The following is a 15,944-nucleotide window of genomic DNA, read 5'->3' as shown; positions in this document are numbered from 1 at the left end:
GTTTTCCTTGAGCTAACTGAGCTAATTTAATACTATTTATTTGGGCATAGGATTTTTGAATAAAAAACATGGGTAAATGTTTCTTAGAACACTTAAATGTATATTATATACAAATATATAATAAACACAAAAACTAGCAATGGAATATTTGTGTATTTAAGTACACATATATACATGTATATCTGTATAAAAATGTTACAGTTATCAATTACTATATAATAGTTTTGTTAAGTCATATTACCCCAAAAGATTTATTGACATTATAAAACTGATAATTATGAATATGTTCTTTTTCTTCCTTTTACCTAGTGGGGATAGAACCCAGAGGTAGTCTACCTCTGAACAACACCTCAGTCCCTCTTTTTAATTATTTAAAAAAATTTGAAACAGTGTCTCACTAAATTGGTGAGACTGGTCCCAAACCTGTGATCTTCTTGTCTCAGCTTCCCAAGTCCTGTGATTACAGGCATGCACCACCATGCCCAATTCTCTTAGGCAACATACTCACTGTTGTAATTCAGAAAGCCTGGACATTCAATTTAGAGGGAGATTATTTGCTCGAAATTTTTTGTATATTTAGAATTTAGTCTATTGGAGGCTGGTTTGTCTTTGGATTTCCAGCATGGCAGTGGGATACAAAGCGAGAGAGGGAGAGGACAAGGAATCTGCTCCTCATAGTAGCAAGGCTGGAAGCAGAGAGCAGAGCAAGCAAGGGGTGGAGAAACTTCATATAATCCCCAAGGCCACTCTCCCAGGAACTGACTTTCTTCAACCACACCCTAACAGCCCTGGACACCACCCAGACAAATCCACAACAATGGGTTTATCTACTGATGATATTACAATCCTCATGACTTAAGTATATTAACCATGAGCATTAATACATAACCTCTCCAGGGGACACTATATATCTGACCATATCACTGGTTCAGAATATTTTTCAATTTTTTTGTATTTAAAAATTGAACCCAGGGGTATTCTATCTCATAGCCACATCCTAGCCATTATATTTTTAATTCTTATTTTGAAACAGGATCTTACTTAGTTGCTGAGATTGGCCTCAAACCTATGATTCTTTTGTCTCAGTACTGATATACAAATGTGTACCACCACACCCAGCTTCAGAATGAGTTCTCTATTATTTACTTAAATGTTGAAACTTATATAACTACAACTGATATAAGAAACATAACAAAGAGTTGGAAAGATGATAATAATCAAAGAACTAAACAATATATGTATGATTTTTTCTAAACCACAGAATTACCAAGTGATAAAAATGGTTTGTTGCATCTCTCCCAAACTCAGATATATCATATAAAAATAATTTAAACTGTATAATTCTATCTCACAGTGTTTTGAAGATCAGTAGGTAAATGTATGTGAATGTTCATTGTTGCCAAGTTGTATAATAATAAAATAGTAAAATGTAGCCACACATAATTTGTTTTATAAGTACAATTCAACTGAAAAAGATTGCCTAAAATCAGGATTTCAATACTTTATCTGAATCAAAAGTATACAAATGTGTATGTACTGAGAGAGATCCAAAACAATATAGTTTAATTTTAGATGAGTACTTTATATGTTGAACATTGTAGTAATTATAATAATGCACATTTATTCTTGATTCATAAATAGCCAAAAGACATTTTCTAAGTGCAATTGAAATATAATTAAAGAAACAAGGCAATAATAATAAAACAATTTTCAGTTTTTAATGTTAACAAGATTCAAGTGAATTCCCTGATTACAAAATCAAAGTTTAACCAAATTTAAAATATTGTGCTTTATAATGCATCTGATGTTATTTATCAACAAAAATGTGATTAAAATGCAAAGTATTTAAGCTTGATAGAGATAATTAGGCATAGAAAATTTAGTAATCAGCTTGTTGCTATTGAATGAATAAAGGATATAAAGAATTTTTAATAAATCTCATAAGAACTTGCTAACCTTAAAATCAAATACAGCAGAAAAGCTTTTAAAATTTGCACTTTTTGGGATATGTACACAATGGAATTTTACTCAGCCATAAAGTAAAACACAATTATGTCATTTACACAGAAATGGATGGATCTGGAGGACATTATTTTAAGTGAGATTAGTCAGTCACAAAAAATAAGAAATCAGATGTTCTCCCTAAGAAGCAAAACTAGGGAGAAAGTGGGTCATAGGAACTCTAGACAAAGAAGGAGATTCTATATATGGGCAAATAAGGCAACCTAACTGAGGGAATGGGAGGGAAGAAGAGGGATATTCTCTAATGCGCATGATATACTTTAATAAACATATCAGTGTCAATCACTAAGCCAAACAGGAGAAAGAGGTGGGGGAGGGAATGGGAGGGGAACTGGATAAGGGCTAATTGGGAGATATGTGTATATTTGACTCCACCACCTTGCATCCCATTAAGATATATGAATACAACACACCAATAAAAAAAATTGAACTTTTGTCTAAGTGCCAAGGGGTATACCGGTTTAGATAAATTGCCCACAAGAGGGTTTCACTAATATTCCCTAAATATGAAACAATCATATAGAAAGTTATAAAAACATAATAATATTTAATCAAAAGGCTATATAGCCCACCCAAACATTTCATAATTTATATCAGTTACATTATAATGTTCAGACTTAATCCCATTTCATCAAAATTTTTATGAGTATTATTCATATCTACAGATCTAATTCAATTTTTAGAAAAAATTTCAAAATCTCTATGTTCTTTCAAAAAAGATATTTTCTTCTAGGTAAATTCTTTCAATTTACTTACTCTTGTGTTTATACAACAGAATATAAAGTCAATCTTCTATGTGATCCTAAGCTCCAAGTAAGGATTATATTAATTAATAAATTATCCTATTACATTTATAAATATATAATTGCCTTCTCTCTGCCAATAATTATTTGTTGCAGGACCTAGAAATATACAAAATTTCCCACACCATGCAAGCAACATTGTAGGTAGGGAAAACATTAAGGATATATTTTATTAAATGAAAGAAATAATTAAAGTTGTGTTAACTCATGAAAAAAAAAGGATGATAGAGGAAAGTTGTAAAATCTGAATTGGGGTAAGCTGTTTTTGGAAAGATTGTTTATAGACTTTTCAAAAAACAGAATGTAGTTCTCTGATTTTAACCCCTTTGGAAAGATACCCAGGAGTGGCATACCCATGTTCATAGCAGCACGGTTTGTAATAGCCAAAATATGGAACCAACCTAGATCTCCATCAACAGATGAATGGATTGCAAAATTATGGGAAATACACACAATGGAATTCTATTCAGCTATAAAGAAGAATAAAATAATAGCACTTGCAAGAAGATGAAAGGATCTGGAGAACATTATGTTAAGTGAGATTAGTCAAGCACAGAAAGAGAAGGGACATATGTTTTCTCTAATATGCCCAAGCTAGGGAGTAGTGGTAATACCAGAGGGACTCCAGATGATGGAGGGGAAATCTCAGCAAAGCTAGAATGGAAGGATAGGAGAGGAAGAAAGCTGAGGTTGTTCAATGGAGGGCTACATATGAATATGTGTAATAGCATAAATACAACATGATTAACCTGGACACTCTCTATTGGGAGGGGGGAAGGGAATTGTGGGGGGAAGGGCACGAGGTACAATCTAAATGTACACCATTTTCAATATGTTCTACTTATAAATAAAAAAATAAAGTAAAATAAAGTATAAAAATAAATAAAAACAATGTGACATAGAGAGTGCAAACAATCAGAAAGAAAGGCGTGTAGGTGGGCCATGTGGGACTCCTCCAGGTCAGCGTGTGAGTAAAGACAACCACCCTGAACTTGGAAAGTGTGTAAAGCACATAAAGGGGCCTTCAGGTGGGCACAAGTGGAGTAATGCCACTTTGTCTTCATCACAAAATATCATTTACTAAGTGGCTTACGTAACAAACATTTATTTCTGACAGTTCTGGAGGCTAAGAGTCAAGGTTGAGTAGCCAGCAGATCTAAGGCCTGAGAAGTATTCTTTCTACCTTGTAGTCTATAGTTTTCTTATAGTATTTTTACATAGCTGAGTAGAAAAAAAGAACTCACAGATTCCAATTGATCTCTCCCTTAAACAAATTCCTTTTATACTCTCTAAGCTATTTTTTGTTGTTATCAGTTATATTGATATTTTTCTAAATTTGTTATGTAAAAAATTTTAATATAGCTATTCATTACACTAAATACAAATGTGTATTTCTTGCTCTAGCTTATGAAGGTCTATGGAATCCTGGCCCCTCCCAAAGTTTCTATCCATTTAGCAGGGCTAGATTTTTCTGCTCAAAGGTATATATTGCACAAAAAGTGGGCTTCTAAGTTTTAATATACAATGGAAAATGAAGAACTTCTCAGTTTCTCTTGCAAGTGTGATGAACAACCAGTGTGGTCAGCTAAGAAAATATTTAGTACTTTATTTTATTCTTGAGATTCTCTACTTGTTTATTTCCCAACACACTATCACTGATCTATAAAATCCATGGCATGTTCTAGTCTTAAGATGTTTCTTTTCCATTATAAATTTTCTAAGTACTAATTGACATTATAGGCTTCTAATATTCATTTCATAGTTTTTTCACTGATCATGGTTATATTTCCCAACTATTCCACAGGGGTATGAATACCCATAAAGGTCCTGATATATGACAATTTCAATAACCTGAGATTACAAAACCAGAAAATAATGAGGATTGGTAATTTTTTTATTACAGAGTCTATTTGTAAGCATATATATGTGTTATCATAAGTCAGCCTTTTCTTTTAAAAGTAATAGACATGAAAATCAGGTCACATAAATATGTTGGTCAGAGCCCATAGCTCTGGACCTTAACACTTTCTGCAAGTTTTCATTTTCCTTTCTGCTGTGTTGGATCCCTATTTATAAATCAAGAGTAGGAGAAATTATAGTTGATGATAATATTGATAATGTTGATGGTGATAATAATTATAATATGTTATGTTCTATCTCTATGCTAACAGATTCACATGCATTTTACATGTAATAAATTAGTGTTTATTCCTGAGCTTGAAACATGGTTCTAACACCTGTTCTCTGTTATGAACTTTCTCAAATTACTTATGCCATAGTTATTGCATAGTATATTCAGTTTTTAAAAAGTGTGTTCTTAAAATATATATGGCAGTTGATTTAATTTAATTTAATTTATTTATTATTGGTGCACTATAGTCTCACATCATAATGTGGATCATGTTGATAATGGCATATTCACAGAGTACTTGGTGCCTCCCCCATCCCCACTTCCCCTTTTCCCTCTCTCCCCACACTGAGTGCTCAGGTTAACAGTGTTATATTCACATGCATTCACATATTCAAATGTAGCTTTTCCATGAATTAACCTCAGCCTTCTTTCTCCACTACCCTTCCTTTTGGGCTTCACTGAAGTTTCCCCTCCGTTATCTGGAGTCTCTCTAGTATCCCTAATACTCTGTAGCTTGAGCATATTAGAAGAAATGTACATTCCTTCTTTTTCTGTGCTTCACAAATCTCACTTAACATTATGTTCTTCAGGTCATTCCACCTTCTTGTGAATGACATTATTACTATATTTTTTATCTTTATTTTTATTTTGATTTATTTTTTTTGCAATACTGGGAATGGAACCCAGGAGCATTCTACCTCCAAGCTACACTTACAGCCCTGTTTTTTTTTGTTTGTTTGTTTTTTATTGTTTTGTTTTATTTTGTTTTTGGTGGCACTGGGGTTCCTGGAAGCCCTTCTACCTCTGGGCTACACTCCCAGACCTATTTTATATTTTTATTTTTATTTTTTTTATTTTTTTATTTTTTTGGTGGTACTGGGGTTCCTGGAAGCCCTTCTACCTCCGGGATACACTCCCACGGGCTACACTCCCAGACCTATTTTTTAACATTTTTATGTGGAAACATTTTTATGATTTCAACTCCTTTGGAAAAATACCCAGGAGTGATATAGCCAGATCATATGGTGGATCCATTTCCAGTTTTCTGAGGAATCTCCACACTGATCTCCAAAGTGGCTGAACTAATTTGCATTCCCACCAGCAGTGTAAAAGAGTTCCTATTTCCCCACATCCTTGCCAGCATTTGTTGTTACTTGACTTCTTTATGCTTGCCACTCTGATCGGTGTTAGATGGAATCTCAGCGTAGTTTTGATTTGCTTCGCTCTGATAATTAAGGATGTTGAACAACTTTTACGTATCTATTAGCCATCTGTATCTCTTCTTTTGTGAAGCGTCCATTCAATTCAGTTGCCCGATACTTAATTGGGTTATTTGTTTTGCTAGTTTAGAGCCTTTTGAGCTCTTTGTATATTCTGGATATCTATCAGAGTGGTGGCTGGTAAAGATCTTCTCCCATTCTGCAGGCTTTCTCTTTAGATTCTTGATGGTTTCCTTTGATGGATTAGCAGACATTTTTTAGTTTGATGCCATCCCACGTGTTAATTTCCTGTGTTTGGGAGGTCTTGTTGAAGAAGTTACTACCTGTGCCTATATGTTGGAATGTTGACCCTATGCCCTTCTCCAATAGCTTCACAGTATCTGGTCTGATTTTCAGGTCTTTGATCCATCTTGAGCTGATTCTTGTGCAGGGTGAGAGGTAAGAATTTAGAATTTAGTTCCATCTTTCTTTTTCTTTTTTTTTTCTTTTTCTTTCTCTTTCTTTCTTTCTTTCTTTCTTTCTTTCTTTCTTTCTTTCTTTCTTTCTTTCCTTCTTTTTTTGTGGTACTGGGGTTTCTGGAAACCCTTATACCTCCTGGCTACACTCCCATACCTATACCTGCACCTCCTGTCTCCACCTCCCAAGCGCGGGGATTACAAGTATGCACCACCACGCCTGGCTTAGTTCCATCTTTCTATATATGGACAGCCAGTTCTCTGAACACCATTTGTTGAAAAGGCTGTCTTTTCTCCAGCGTATGAGTTTGGCCTTTTGTAAAAGATTAATTGATTATAATTTTGTGAGTTTGTTTCTGTATTTTCTATGCTGTTTCATTGGTTTGTATGTCTGTTACTGTGCCATCAACTTTCTCTTTTCACTAATATTGCTCTGTAGTAAAATTTGGAGTGGGGGATTGTGATGCCTCCTGCATGGATCTTATTGCTGAGAATTGCTTTGGTTGTTCTGGGTCTTTTCTTGCTCCATGTAAAATTCATGACTGATTTTTCTAGGTCTATGAAAAATGTCGTTGGTATTTTGATAGGAATTAGATTTAATCTGTAGATCACTTTTGGTAGAATGGCCATTTTGATTATATTTATTCTGCCTATTCATGAGCAAGGGAGTTCTTTCCATTTTCCAAAGTCTTCTTCAACTTTTTTCCTTAATGTCTTATAGTTTTCATTGTAGAGGTCTTTTACATCTTTGTTTTGGTTTATTCCTAAATGTGGTATTGGTTTTGAGGTTATTGAGAATGGAATGGTTTTATTTACTTATTTCTTTGTGGATTCATGGTTGGCATAAAGAAAAGCAACTGATTTCTTTAGGTTGATTTTGTATCTCTCCACTTTGCTGAATTGGATAATTAGTTCCAGTAGTCTTTTGGTTGAGTGCTTCGAGTATTCTAGATAAAGGATCATGTCATTTGCAAACAAAGATAATTTTAATTCCTCTTTTTCTAATTGAATTCCTGTGATATCCTTCTCTTGTCTTATTGCTGTAATAAGAGTCTCCAGGACTCTATTGAAAAGAAGTGGTGATAGTGGGCATTCTTGTCTTGTTACTGATTTTCGAGAACATTTTTGCAGTTTTTCTCCATTTCTCCATTCAATATGGTGTTGGCTTTGGGTTTATTTTGAATTACCTTACTGTTGTTGGGACACATTCCTTCTATTCCAATTTTCTGCAGTGTTTTTTTTTTTTTAATATGAATGGGTATTGGATTTCGCTAAATGCTTTTTTAGCATCTATTGATATGATCATGTGGTTTTTGTTCTCAGTTCAGCTAATGTGGTGAATAACATGTATTGATTTGTGTATTTTGAAACAGCTTTGTTTTTCAGGAATAAAATCAACTTGGTTGTGGTGTACAATTCTCTTGATATGATTTTGAATGTGTAGAGCTAGTATTTTGCTTAAAAATTTTGCATCTATGTTCATCAAACCTATTGGTCTGCAATTTTATTTTGAGGTATCTTTATTTGGTTTTGGAATTATTGTGATACTGGCCTCGAAGGATTTTGGAAGAATGCAATCCTTTCCAATTCCCAAACAAATTGTGAAGTATTGGGATTAGTTCTTCTCTAAAAGTTTTGTAGAATTCAGCTAAAAACCTATCTGGGCCTGGGCTTTTCTTTGATGGCAAAATTTGTATTGCTGTTTCTATTTCTTTGTTTGCAATTGGTTGGTTTAAGCTTGCTATGTCCTCTTGGTTCAATTTAGGTAGGTTATATATGCTTAGATATGTTTCAGTTTCTTCCATTTTTCCAGTCTATTGGAGTGTAAACATTAAATGTAGTTTCTGATAATCCTTTGAATTTCCCCACTGTCTCTGGTGATATCTCCTTTTTAATTTCTGATTTTAATGATTTGAGTAGATTCTCTCTTTTGGTTAGGTTGGCCAGAGGTTTATCAATAATACTAATCTTTTAAAAGAACCAGCTTTCTATTTTGTTGATACTTTGTATTATTTTAGTTTATCTATTTTATTATTTATGCTCTGCTTTCAATTATTTCCTTCCTTCTTTGGACTTTGTGATTAGACTCTTCTTGTTTTACTAGGTCCTTGAAATGTGTCACTAGGTTTATTACTTGGAGCATCTCTATTTTTCTTTTGTGGGCACTCAATGCTATAAACTTTCCTATTTACACTACCTTCAAAGTGTCCCATGCATTTTGCTATTTTATGTCTCTGTTTTCATTTAATTTCATGATTTTTTAATTTCTTCCCTTATTTCTGATCTTATCTACTCATCATTCAATAGTGTATCATTCAATTTCTGTGTATTTAAGTAGTTTCTTTTGGTTTTCCTATTGTTGATTTCTACTTTCATTCCATTGTGATCTGAAGATGTGTAGGGAATTATATTACATCTTTTGAATATGTTGGTGCTTGCTTTGTGGCCCAAGATGTGATCTATTTTGGAGAAAGTTTCATGGGCAGCTGAGAAGAATGTGTAGTCTGCTGTTTCTGATTGAAATAGTCTGTATTTGTCTATTAGGTCTATTTGGTTTATAGTTTTCTTTAGTTCTGGAGAGTCTTTATTCATCTTTCTCCTTGAAGATAAATTTAGTTGTGTGTTGAAAACTGAGTATTATTGCATCTGGGTCTGTTTGAGATCTCATGCCCTGATGGGTTTGTTTTACAAATTTGGGTTCATCCACATTTGGCCATAAACATTTACTATCATTCTAATGTGTTTTAACTTATGTCTGTTTTATTGGATGTCACCGTTACTATCCCTGCTCTATTTTGGTTTCCATTAGCATGATATATCTTTATTTATCCTTTTATTTTTATCCTATGAGTATTTTTGGCTGTAAGGTGAGTTTCTTGCAAACAGCGTATATTTGAATTATGTTTTTTTAATCCACACTGCCAGTCTATGTCTTTAAATTGATGAGTTAAGTCTTTTGACATTTAGTGTTATTATTACGATATGATTTTTGTTTCCTGCCATTTATGTTCTGTATTGTTTTGATATAATGTTATTTCTTTTTTTTTGCTTAGTTGCCTCACTTATCCACTTCATTTCTTCTCTTGTTCTAAAATTTGTCTCTTTTTTCTTCTTTATAATTTTTATCTTTAAGTATTTTCTTTAGTGTTGGCTTAGTATTCATAATTTTTTTGAGATTCTGCTTATCTTGGAACATTTTTAATTCTCCATCAATTTTTAATGATAACCTTTCTGGATATAGCAGTTTTATTTGGAAGTTGTTTTCTTCCAGGCTCTGGATAACATCATACCAGTTTCTTCTGGCATTTATGTCTTGGGTTGTAAGTCTGGATTAATTTTTATTTTTTTCCCCCCTGAATGTCACCTGTTCTTTTGTTCTCACTTAAGATCTATGTTGGTCATTTTGCTTATTTTAGGCCATGGAGAGGTTCTACTTTCATCTTATTTTAATGGATTTCCAAGTCTCTATCCAAGTTTTGAAAATTCTCTGAATTATTTCTCTGGAGAAATTATAAATACCCTTGGTCTATGACTCTATCCCTTCTTTAATGCCTTTTATCTGTAAGTTATAGATGTTAGATGTTTAGGGGTTTTTCTTGTAAAGTTTTCTGTACACTATTGACTGTGTTTTCAGTTTTGAGTGAACTATCTTCTAACAGTGATATTCTGCTTTCCATTTCATCTAATCTTCAAGAATTTTTGTTTCTATTGCTGTCTTCATTTCATGTATTGGCTATTTCATTTTATTTAAGGCATCTCTCTGATTCTTTCTTAATGTCTCAATTCTCTCTTTTATTTTCTGTACAGTTACTGTGAGGCCTTTCATCATATTGAAGATCAGGTTCTGTAAATCTCCTTCCACTTTTTTGTATGTCTGTATTTGTGATTTCCCTTATTTCCTCACTTTTTCTCAATCTCATATTTTCAGAATTCTCAGGTTTGTGTTTCTGTTGTCTTGGCATCTTCTTTCTTTTGTCTGTGAGTATGTGCATAACCTCTCTGATCCAATCTTAGCAGTAGGGATTTATAGATGCCAGCAGGTTTTTATGCATGTATTGTGTTTTCAAAGGTGAGGGATAGTTGAAGATCAAAGAGCAGGGGTGATGGGTACAGGTGTAGAATAGGGTATATGATTAATGTGAGTAAGAACTTAAGTATAATAAGGTAGTGTCTTCTTAAGAATAAGAGATGGTGATATAGTAAAACTCTGTAGTTAGTATAGAGTATTTAGGTATTGAGATATGAAATAGTGTGACGACAAAACAAAGAGATACAGTATGGAAAAATGTTTTGAGAAAAGAGAGTAGATAGAATAGAGGGAGGAAACTTGTAAAAAATGAGGAAGGGAGCAACAAACTTGCATAAAAGAACAAAACAAGCAACATAAAAAACTAACAACAGTGAGAAAAAAATCAGTACTACTAATTTATACATATAGGACTTCCATAATGTCTGTTTACTGTAGTAGATTCTGGAATATGGTTCAACATCTCTCATTTACTCCATAACCTATTGTCAGCTTTTTTACCCACTTTATGAGTGTTTGTGCCTTCTCTCATCTCTGACCACTTTGTGCTCGGGTGTCAGGCCAGTGGCTGTCACTGTAAATGAGCTGTGTTTAAGCACAGGGTTCTGCGTTTTCCTAACCTGGGTTTTGTGTCCTCTACCCTGAGCTCTGCTCTACAGCCTTGGGCTTTGCACTTTCTGGGTATTGGCTTTGTGCTTTTAGCCCCTTACCTCTGTGCTTTCAGGTCCTCAGCTCTACACTTTCTGGAAATGGGCTCTGCTTTCTGGCCCTGGGATTTGTGCCTTATGGGCCTAAACCTTCTGATGCTGGTCACTTAAGATGTTGGAGCTCTGCTGACACTTTCTGCACTTCAAGTCCTCGGTTTACCTGCCAGAATTTCTTGGGGCTGCAGAGCCTACAGTCATAGTTCAGACTTGTGGCTGCGATGGCACAGGTTGCCAAACCCTGTTAGTTGCATGCTCAATTTCTTTACTGTGGATCTTTTGTTCTGGGTATTGGGTTTTAATCTATCGTGGTTTCCTTTTTTGTGTTTTCATTCATAAATTTATTTTCTTGTCAAGGAACTGCTTCGTGGTAGTTGATTTTTGTTTTTTATAGCTACTGAAATGTGTTGAATTCCAAAGTCACCATTCAAGACTAACTTAAGAAAACTACCTCATGAAACACATACAAATTATTTTTCTTTTACAAATAGAATAATGGATAACAAGTGATAATGAGATCTCATCAATATTAAGAGATGAAGAAAAAATAATAAATTAATATTTGTTCTTTATACCTTGAAAGCCCCATTAATGAATACATAACTACATGATATAGCATTGAGTAACTATTGTAAGTCAAATACTCATTTTCTATTCCTAGAATTTTGTAAAATTCAATGTAGAAAATACTATAATTAGTCTTTCTTGAGTGGAAGGTTTTAACTGAACTCAGGAGATATTATTATTCATATGTGATCAGATAGGAGAGGCTTAGTCAAAGTAAGGGAAAAAAAGGAGTTAGAGAGAGATTGAGAGACATAAAGACAGGGGAATAGAGAATATGAATAAGAATACAGTACTCAAGTAATTCTAGCTCATTTATTTTTAAATGATACATAAAGCCTAAAATGTACATATTGATGGGGTACCATATAAATCTTTATAGATTTTTACATTATGTATACATTAGACTTTTTAAAAAATATATACATTTGTGTGTGTGCATGTTTGTTTCCTACATATATATATAGAGAGAGAGATAGATCGATAGATATTTATATGGCATATGAGTTTTTAATGGAAGTTCATTGATTTAACACCGCAGAATGATATATATTTGTAAAATTTAATATTCATAATACATTTTTCAACTTTAAAGGTTGTGTGAAAATCTAACACAACTTATTAAAACCATGTTTTGCCTCAGTTTTAGGAGAAACAGACAATACATTGAATTGGACATCCTTCTGAAGTTGCAGATAATGAGGACTTGCCATTGTCTACCATTACTCATCTGGACCTACATGTTCTACATAGTTGATGCCATCCCATTAGAAGAAAACACTAGTAGTCATCTACCAAGCAGAAAGACAGTGAGTTTGACAAAAGATGATGGTAAAGTGCTGCATCGCACCAAGAGAGGCTGGATGTGGAATCAGTTTTTCTTGTTGGAAGAGTACACAGGTACAGACACACAATATGTAGGCAAGGTAAGAATGTTTATATGAAAAATTCAAATATGGAGTGATACCTATTTGTTTTTTATTTGCACCCACTTTCCATACGACTAAAATTATTAAAAAGTCCTTGACTAATGATGTTCAGAAATCAGGATGTTACAAATTCTTTCAGTAGGGTAATATAAGGCAATATGTGAATCAAATTTATTCATGTGCTCTATTTAAATCAGTATTTGCAATAAGCATCAATATATCCTGTGAGGTTTTGAATCAGGCTTCACTACTATTTGCCTATAATCTAGACTAAAATTTTAATGGTAGAAGACAAAATGATGAAAGGAAGACCCAAAAGAATACATAAAGCACCATTCAATTTATTTAACAATTGTTTGTTAGCTAACTAATCCATTTACATTAGTTATATACAGTTAGTTATATGTATTTATATAGTTAGTTATATTAGTTATATGGTTAGTTAACTAGCATATAGCCTATGTAACATACAATATATTATATTTGGCTCAAACTGTAGGAAAAACCTAATTCACTGAAGCCTTTATATTTAATAAAAATACTATAAGCAAATAATGAGAAAATTTGGAAGGTGTTTATCATACAAGATTACATTTATAAGATCCATTTATATTAAAGGGAAAAGTAATAATTTATTCATTTTTATTGCTAATTTATTACACTATATTTTACTATATATCTACTTTTTTACCTAATAGATATTTGGATGTTTTCTATATTTAACTATTAAGTCTAATGCTGCTAGGAATATTTTTAGGATATCCAGATATACATGAGGTTTTCAAAGGTATATTTCTAAGAAAAGATTGCTGTATATAGAGTATGAGATTGTTCTATTTAACTGGGTCTTACCAAACTGCTTTTAAAAATATTGCATTGACATCAACTGCTAATTGCAAAGGTTTCATGCTGTTTTACAACTTTTCCAAAACTCATATTGTTCATATTCTTATCTAATGGATAAAAAAAATCAGTTATTTAACTTCTGTGGTATTGGATATTAAATTTGAATGCATTCTACCTCTAAGCTACATCTTAAGCCTTTTTTATTTGTTTTATTTCAAATCAAGGTCACACTAAGTTACTGAGGCTGGCCTCAAACCTGTAATCCTCCTGTCTCAGTCTCCCTAGGATTATAGGTATGCGCCACCTTGACTGGCATCTGTTATATTTTTAATTTGCTTTACTTTAGCAATTGCTGAGGTTAAGATTTTCTTTGAACATTTATTTTCTATTTGTGCATTATTATTATTATTATTATTATTATTATTACTACTACTACTACTACTACTACTACTACCACTACTACTATGGCTACTATGACAGGGCTGCTGAGGGCCTTGTGAAATTGCTGAGGCTGGCCATAAACCTGCAGTCTCAGCCTCCACAGTACGGGATTAGAGCTATGTACCACCACACTGAGCTGCCTTTATCTTTTAAGCCAGAAATACATTTATTCTGTAAAACTGCAAAAATCTTGGTCTACTTTTTCCTTTTGTATGTGGGCCATGGTGCTTTTCCGAAGGCAGGCTTCAATATCAGAGGCTTGTTTCCTCCTCTCCTTTTGAGTTCTTTCTTTGGGTCCCGGGTCACGCGCACTTGGCACCACCCAGTTCACTTGCTGCTGTTGCTTTTTCTCTGCTATTTCTCCTCAGGTGAGTCCTATGGCACCTGCAGCATCTCTCATTTAACATCACTTTTCACACTCTGGTTAATAACTAACATCAGGACATTTCAAGTTCAATGAGAAAACATTGTGTCTAAGAACTTGAAATTGCCTTATGATTCTTTCTCTAAAGAAGTGTAGAAAAGGCACATTCAGGTCACAGGGCCTTACAGAAATGGTTTCATCCTTGGAAATTCAGTGATATAGAAAAATAACCCCAGGTAGAAAGATACTAGAATCTTTAGGCTGTTAAAGCTCTATTGCAAGCCTTTAATTGTAGTTGTAAATACAAATGCTTTCTTCTGAACGCTGAATGTATGTTGATTAACTTCGAAACTGACTCGTTATTACACTGATAATTTGATGCACACATATATTTTAAATCTTTCTGCAAGATCTTACTTATTTCCAATAAGTTTTATAACCTGTCAAAGCAATTACTAAAAATGTGTGCAAAGTTTTTACTTACTTTTCACAAAATGTTTTATTTTTGTCTTAGAAAATAATCTATTTTTACTTATGAAAAATTAAGGAATTCAGTCTTTTTGTGCCTATTTAGCCTTAACAAATATGCCAGGAGATGATAGTGGAAAACTCAGTATAGTAATACAAATATTTTGTCCAATGAAAATAATCAAAGGAAAACTACCTGTCCAGTATTTTTACATTTTTGTAGAAAATAATATGCATATGAAAGAAAGAAAGAATTTAACAAAATAAGATGCTTGTGCTACTTTTTGAAAATAAAATTTTTTCTCGGTGTTTGTGTAAGGCCCTTTGAGATTATATATATATATATATATATATATATATATATATATATATGTGATATATATATATATATATATCACATATATATATATATCACTTTAAAAGTGGGCTTCCAACTACTTTTAACCATTTTATGTATGTATGCATTTATTTATTTTCTTTTTTTATTGGCGTATTGTAGTCATACATCTTAATAAGGTACAAGATGGTAGAGGCCTACATGCACACATCACTCCTTTAGTCCTTCCCCAATTCCCACCCCATTCCTTTCCCCCTTCCTCCTTCTCATATTTGACTTGATGATTGACTTTGATATGTTTATGAATGAAATAATACACTTTAGCATTATTAAGTTTTTAAAGGCTTACTTATTGTCTTGCAAGCAGTTCTCCAGCTTTTTACATCACTATTGATTAGTATGTACATAGGCTACCTATATCCCCTAATCTTGAACTTGGTCAAACACATAAATTCTATTAAAGATTTAACTTCTTAAATACCACATATTTTTTAAATAATCATATTGCTTCAGGTTGTCCTGAGTAAATCCAAGCCTATCCTTCCAAAATGCAATGCAATGGTGGCAAGACATTTTGTAAAGAAAATACTTGCCTTATTCACCATGCACCAGAATGGGGAAGAGAAAAATAAC

General features: G+C 33.1%; 1 protein-coding gene across 1 annotated transcript in view; it reads left to right on the top strand.

The window, feature by feature from the left end:
• Positions 1-12,624: 12,624 nt before the first annotated feature.
• Positions 12,625-15,944, top strand: part of CDH9 (cadherin 9) — a gene marked incomplete at both ends in the record, with an annotated part of 115,530 nt that continues 112,210 nt past the window's right edge. Inside the window, one exon of the mRNA XM_080713719.1 lies at positions 12,625-12,852. Coding sequence (XP_080569845.1) covers positions 12,625-12,852 — 228 coding nt within the window. The remainder of the gene's footprint in view (positions 12,853-15,944) is intronic.

The sequence above is a fragment of the Muscardinus avellanarius genome (assembly GCF_963383645.1).
Source record: "Muscardinus avellanarius genome assembly, chromosome: 1".
Taxonomy (NCBI): Eukaryota; Metazoa; Chordata; class Mammalia; order Rodentia; family Gliridae; genus Muscardinus; species Muscardinus avellanarius.
This window is presented reverse-complemented; position numbering and strand designations above follow the sequence as displayed.